The 6,635-nt window shown below is 51.0% G+C and overlaps 1 protein-coding gene and 1 long non-coding RNA gene across 2 annotated transcripts in view; one reads left to right on the top strand and one right to left on the bottom strand.

Moving 5' to 3' along the window:
• Positions 1 to 4,369, bottom strand: part of WAS (WASP actin nucleation promoting factor) — a 7,136-nt gene extending 2,767 nt beyond the window's left edge. Inside the window, 10 exon segments of the mRNA XM_077752948.1 lie at positions 1 to 31; positions 223 to 376; positions 582 to 624; positions 1,477 to 1,651; positions 2,309 to 2,359; positions 2,452 to 2,493; positions 2,606 to 2,708; positions 2,809 to 2,895; positions 3,745 to 3,885; positions 4,208 to 4,369. Coding sequence (XP_077609074.1) covers positions 1 to 31; positions 223 to 376; positions 582 to 624; positions 1,477 to 1,651; positions 2,309 to 2,359; positions 2,452 to 2,493; positions 2,606 to 2,708; positions 2,809 to 2,895; positions 3,745 to 3,885; positions 4,208 to 4,339 — 959 coding nt within the window. The 5' untranslated portion in view covers positions 4,340 to 4,369.
• LOC144222471 (uncharacterized) overlaps positions 1 to 6,635 on the top strand; it is a 25,798-nt gene that overhangs the window by 4,715 nt on the left and 14,448 nt on the right. The window lies entirely within an intron of this gene.

Here is a 6,635-nt window from a genome sequence, read left to right as displayed (position 1 = left end):
CGGGACGGCGGTGGGGGCGGGGGAAGGGGCTCTGAGGGGGGAAAATAACACATAGCTATTGTTATAGTTTTCTTCAGAGCCTCGGTTTTGCTCATATATAAAATGGGTGCCACAACTGACCAACTCCTCATTCAAGCAGTATAAGGGTTTCCATGAGGACTGAGTGACTATCCCTCTTAAAAACCAGCTGCTAGGACTGGAAAAGAAGGGGGGGGGACTCACCCTGGCGCCTCATTTCCTGCCGCACAGCTTCCAGCCCACCCTGGTCCTCAATGAAGTCGTAGATAAGTTTGGAGGTCTCGGCATCTGTGAGCTGGGCCTCACTGATTCCTGCTCTGGAGAATAGACTCCGCAGATCCGGGTCCAGGTTGTTTACCTGCCCAGGAGGAAATAGGCCAGGGCAGGGATGGGGGAATAAGGTGGATAGGGAAGGGGCACAGATTATCAATAGGTTCACCCCAGAGAGGGATCTTCTGAGAGGGGTGTAGAAAGGGTGGGGTCTAGGGGTAGGTCTGAGCCAGTGGACTATGGAAGGGTAGGTGGGTAGTTAAGTGGGTCAAGGGGTCTTTGGAATTACTCACGTCAAATCCATTCTGGGGGTCCCACCCCACGTGGCTGACGTGTCTGGGGGAGGTGAGGAGATCCCAGTGAAACCCCACTGCACTTCCTTCCCTCCCTTCCTAGTGAAGCCCTCTTGCCTTCTCCTGCCCAGAGAGACTCTGAGGGGCCAGAATTAATGAACAAGTCACAAGTGAATGACTGAGTGACCGAATGAGAGCAATAGTTACAGAATTAGAAGGGGCCCATAGTTTATGGTGCCCATCTGTCTACCCATCCCTTTTTCTACCATCCATCCACCCATTTGTCCACCAATCTGTCTTCACACATACTTGATCATCCACCCAACCACCTACCCGTGTGCCCACCCTTCAATCCATCCACTCTTTTGCCCACCCATTCAACCACATGCTTTTGTCTATTTGTCCACTGAATTGTCCATTCAACCACATATCTGGCCACCTATCCATCCCCATCCACCTTGTCTGTGAACCATCCATCTGTCCTCCACACACTCATCCACTCACCCATCTATCTGCCTACCCGCTTCCCATTTAGCCATTCACCCACCCATCCATCCATCCATCCATCCATTTATCCATCTACCCACCCATCCATTCACCCACCAGCCCACCCAGGGTGGGACTAAGGCTAAGCATGTGAAGTGCCTAAGGTGTAAAATTTAACGGGGCCCTCACTCTCAGAGTCATGAGTTGCAGTTGCATGACCCTTAGAGTAACCACCTCTGTAAATTTTGCATCCTTGGTGCCTCACTTGCCTCTCCCTAGTCCTGGCCTTACATCCAACCACCCACACACCCATGTGCCCATCCTTCCATCCACTCAGCTCTCTTGCTGTCCACCTTTTCATCCACCCCTCCCACAGGGATCTGTGGGACCAGCGGAGTGAGGTTCTCACTTGAATCCACTGGGTGCACCAATGTCAGCCTTGCTGATCTTTTTCTTCCCTGAGCGTTTCTTATCAGCTGGGCCAGGCCCAGGTACTGGAAGCCCACGGTATCGTGAACTTGTGATGTCCGGGTTTTGGATGTCCACTGTTACTAGCCCCAGGGACAGGGGGCCAGCTGCTGGGCCTGTGGGGAAAATAGGGTGATTGAACCATTGACCTCCTTACCTACCAACCAAAGCATAAGGGCAAGAGACAGGAAGAGTGTTGAGGGAACCTCTGTATGTGTGTTTGGTGGTCACAGAGGGAGTGGGTAAGGGGTCCAAGTAGGGTTTATGGACAAGTGGATGAGTGGGTTCTACAAGCCATTCTTACATTCATCAATTCATTTATTTACTCATTCATTCATGTTTATCACTTAAGTATTGATTCATTCATTCATGGCTCATTGACCAGTTAATTTGTTAAATTATTCATTCGGTTAGTCATTCATTCAATCATTGCTTTTTTCACTGATTGAAATGTTATGTCACTTATTCATTTATTCGCTGTTCAGTTCATTCACTCGTTCATTGGTTTACTCAGTCATCCATCCATCCATCTATTCATCCATATATCCACATACTCATTCACTTATACATCTATACATCTATGTTTTTATCTTCCCGTCAATTCATCCCCCACTCAACCATCTATCCACCACAAATCCATCTACCCACCCATGTGCCCACTTATTTCTGCACTCACCCAACTACTTATCCATCCACCCACTCCCCACCCATCTATCTGTCCACTCCCCCACCCACCTGTCCACTCAGAGACACAGGGAAGAATCAGCACTCACCCCCTTGGTCTCCACCTGGGTGCGGAGGCAGGGGTGGAAGCCCTCTCCTCTCTGGCGAGATGGAATGGATAGAGAGCTATTACAACCCTGCCACAGGTTCCTGGGCTAGCCCCTTACTACCCTCCTTGAACTTGACGACTCACCTTCATTGGCCGGTGCTGGTGGTGGGGGTAGCTGGCGCCTATCTGTGGAGAGACAGGTGGACTGGGAACCAAAACCATAAGAGGAGCTTTTCCAGCTCCCTACTCTTGCACATACTCCTGCCCAACCTCCTTTTCTCCCCCAAGGCCTCCTCACCTCCACTTTGCCTCTGATTCCTTTTTTGTATCTTCTCTTGCACCAGAGCCCGGAAGGCCTGGGCCTCTCCCTCGTCTGCAAAGTTCAGCCCTGCTTGGCAGTCCTGCATACATCTTGGGCTCAATAGCCTTCCAGGCCCCCCGGACCTTTCCCAGCTCCTCCCCACACTCCAACTGAGGCCCAGGGGTTGAGGGGTCACTTACATCTCCAGCAAAGGTGTGGAAGTAGGGGGTGGGAGTGGAGTAGACCAACTGTGAGTACAGTTCCTGTTCCCAGAGCAGCCGGCCAGCCTGGAGAGGTGGGAAACCCACTGGCACTGAGGCCTGCCCTGGGTGGCAGGCCTCTGTTATCTGGGCAAGGAGAATGGTATCCTAATGTGGGGCCCCAGGACCGCATTGGAGATTTCCAGCTTAGCATCAGAGAGCTGGGGGTCTAGATGTCAGATGTGGAGGGTTAAGGGACAGCATGGGACTTGGACATTGCAGTGAGAGATTTGGATTGGGGGTTCAGGGCCCTAGATGTGGGACTTCGGGGCTTGGATAGTAAGATTTAGGACTCTAGTAGTCCTTGGAAACTGAACCCATTAATAGACTCCATCTTACATCCTTCCTTTATGGGGGCCTTCATTGGGACAGGAAGGGCTCCAGTCCTGGGAGTTAGGTTGATATTTGAGGTTCAGACATACAAACATGAAAGTCTTGGGGGTGAGGGATTCAGCCAAGGTATGTGCAATTTGAGGTTTGTGGAGCAGAGCTATGGCTTAGGAGCCATTAGGAGCAAACATTTAGGGTTCAGGAGTTTTGATAGGGGATTTCTGGGACCCAAAATGTTGAGTTTAGGACAGATTTGAGGTTCAGGTAAAAATACAGGGCTCTTTTTGTTTAGAGTTCACAAAACAGAACCATACTGTTAGACTTAGGAGTTATACTCATATTTGGGGTTTTATAGGTCTTGACATGGAGACTCTGGGGTCAGTTATCAAAAACAAAGGAAGGCAAACCAGAGTTTGACATCTGGATGAAGTCCTTGGTTCCGGGGCTCGGGTTCACTGATCCGTCCAAGGCCTTGGGGTTATGGACACAGGTCTGGGTTTGCGGGTTGAAAACTGGTTTGCATGTCGGGGTGGTGGGGGGAGTCACCTGAAGGCCATAAAGGCGGATGAAGTAGGACTTCTGGGGGTTATCCTTCACGAAGCACACAGCCCCGCAATGCTCCTTGGTCCAGTGCTCGGCGCCGGGAGGCAGTGCCAGGTAGAGCTGAACAACGGCAGTGGCCAGTGTCTGGGAAGGAAGAGCAGGGCTCATTGGAGTCTGGTCAGCCAGAGGGTCTAGTTCTTCCTTGTCCGTGGCTGTCATGGCTCCAAAGGAACAGCCACAGCCAGACAGAAAGTAGACAGACATGGAAATCAAGATCCTTCTGGGATCGGCGAATGGGGCTAGGCGGATTCTAGGAGAGGAGATGATGGAGAAGGGAAGGAGGAGAGGAAGAGGGGAAGAAAGAGGAGGAAAGGAGAAGGATGGGGAAGATGAGGAGGCAGAACAGGAGGAGAGGAAGAGGAGGAAAGGGAGGGAGTCAGGGAGGGCCAGGAGATCCCCAGCTCACCCAGCATTTCCGACCCAGCATCTCGAAGAGTCGCTGGTTCTCGTGGTCCTGGAGGAGCGTGGAGGGTGTGTTCTGCTGAACCCCTGGTCCTCCGCGACCCCCAGACCTGCTTCCCACAGGGCCCCCACTCATGGTGCCTCCTGTCCTTGTCTTCTCCGGCTAGGCTCTGGGTGCAGGGTAAGAAGAGGAACTTCCGCAGTGAACAGGGGAACAGGAAGTGCAAAAAACCACAAGGGAAACAAGTCCTCCAGGGGCCCCTGGGTGGGCCTGGCCTCCTCCTCCCTCCCTAGAACAGGCTTGGACCCTCCTCCCTCAGACTGGGGCCCTCCTCCATTTGACTGGTTAAGACCCATCTTTTGGATCAGCTCAGGTCCTCCTCCTCCATTCTTACTCCCTGAGGCCCATCTCCCTCTGACTGGCTCAGATCCTCCTCCCTCTGATTGGCTGACAGCAAGAGCTCGGCCACTGCTGCACTTCTGCTGGGGGGGGCACTATGGCAGGGAGCAGTCATGGGGCTGGGCAGCCTCCTTCCTCCCCAAAGCATCCAGTTGTCTGGGCCTGAGGCCCAAGGCGCCTCATGCTGAAGAATTTCTGTGTTAAATTACTGTGTCATTTTCCTCTAATGACACTGGGAGTGCCTGGGATCCCACCCTCTCCTGAGACCCCAACAACGCGTGTGCACCCAGCTCCCTTCCCCATCCCTTACTCTTGCCTCCCCACAGTTCCCAAATGACTTTCTGCTTATCATCCCTTCATAGCATATATGAATGCCTAGATAACATCTTGTTTAGCTTTTCGTTGCTTTTGAACTTTTAAAAGTCAGTCATCTTCTGAGTCTTGCTTTTTCCCCACGCAACATCCTATTTTTAATCCAACGTTTATTTAGCACTGAACATGTGTGCCAGACCCTGTTCTGACCTCTTTGTAAATAGCGACTCATCTACATCCTCCTAACAGCCTATGGGGCATACACTCTCACCATGTCCATTCGATAGTAGGACACGAGAAAACTGAGGCACACGGTGGTCCAATGATTTTTCCCAGCAGCTCCCAGCTTGCAAGTGATAGAGCCGGGATTGCACACCATGCGAGCTGGGTCCAGAGTGCACACTTTTCATCACTGTGCTCCACGCCTTCTCTCTGTTACTAAGATCTATATTTGCCTGTACCGGTGGGTGTTCCTTTTCACTTCTACACGGTATCCTATTGTTTGACTGTATGATTCGTTTATTCATATTCTCCTGTTAACAGCTATTTTGGCTGCTTGTGGCTTTTGCTGTCAGGAGCAACGCTGCTATGTTTGCTTCTGTACACATCTCCTGGTCCACACAGGCAGGAATACACTCAGGAGGGGGGTCGGGGGCTTATAGGGTACGCATATCACTAACCAGATTATGCCACACTGTTCCCCCAAGTGGATGCTTGCTCAGTCCTCATGCCTCCATGGGCCTCAGCTTACAGTCTGAGGACATGAAGCTCTCAGGCACAGGCAGCAGTCTAGGGGAGCTGAGCATGTCTGGGGTGTGACTGACATTCTCCGGTACCTGCAGGGAAACAGCACATCTCAAAGTGGGACCCACACTCTTGTCTGGAAACCTTCGAGCAAGTACGGAGCTTCTTTCCCAAGCCTAGGCTCAAAGTGCCTTGGGGGTGGGGGAGCAATTCCAGCCTCCCCTCCTCACAACTTAGCTTAGGGCACCCGTAGCTCACTAGGCAATTTGGTACCTCCAGGCCTGGAGGGCCTTCTGGCCTGTTCATAAGGCAAAGCCCTGCTTTGTTCCTCAAAGAGCCATTGTATTCATTCGTTTCAATACTGTTCATCATGCTCTTGCCCTGCACCATGCCTATCTCCAGTATCCAGCACAAACTAGAGCTGAATAAATGTTTACTGAAGGAATCAATAAGGGATTAGTGTCTTATTTAGTGTTTTCTTTTTTTTTTAATTTGTTTATTTTCGGGGGGGGGGAAGGGCAGACAGAGAATCCCAAGCAGGCTCAACATTATCAGTGTGGAGCCCAACGTGGGGCTCAAACTCACGAAACATGACATGGTGACCTGATCTGAAATCAAGAGTCGGATGTTTATGTATGTTAACTAACTTGAATTTATTTACTTATTTATTTTGACAGAGAGAGAGAAGGCACAATGAGTGAGGGGCAGAGGGAGAGAGAGAGAGAGAAGCTATATTCACCCAATGCGGGGCTCGAGATCACCCAAAGCAGGGCTCAAGCTCACCCGATGGGGAATTCAAACTCACAAACTCTGAGATCATGACCTGAGCCGAAGTCAGAGGTTTAACAATTGAGCCACCCACACACCCACAAACTTTAAAAGGAAGGAAGGAAGGAAAGAAAGAAAGAAAGAAAGAAAGAAAGAAAGAAAGAAAGAAAGAAAGAAAGGAGGGAAGGAAGGAAGGAGGGAGGGAGGG

The sequence above is a fragment of the Crocuta crocuta genome, unplaced genomic scaffold, assembly GCF_008692635.1.
Source record: "Crocuta crocuta isolate KB4526 unplaced genomic scaffold, BGI_CrCroc_1.0 scaffold943, whole genome shotgun sequence".
NCBI lineage: Eukaryota > Metazoa > Chordata > Mammalia > Carnivora > Hyaenidae > Crocuta > Crocuta crocuta.
Note: the sequence above shows the minus strand (reverse complement) of the source record. Positions and strands in the feature narration are given on the sequence as shown.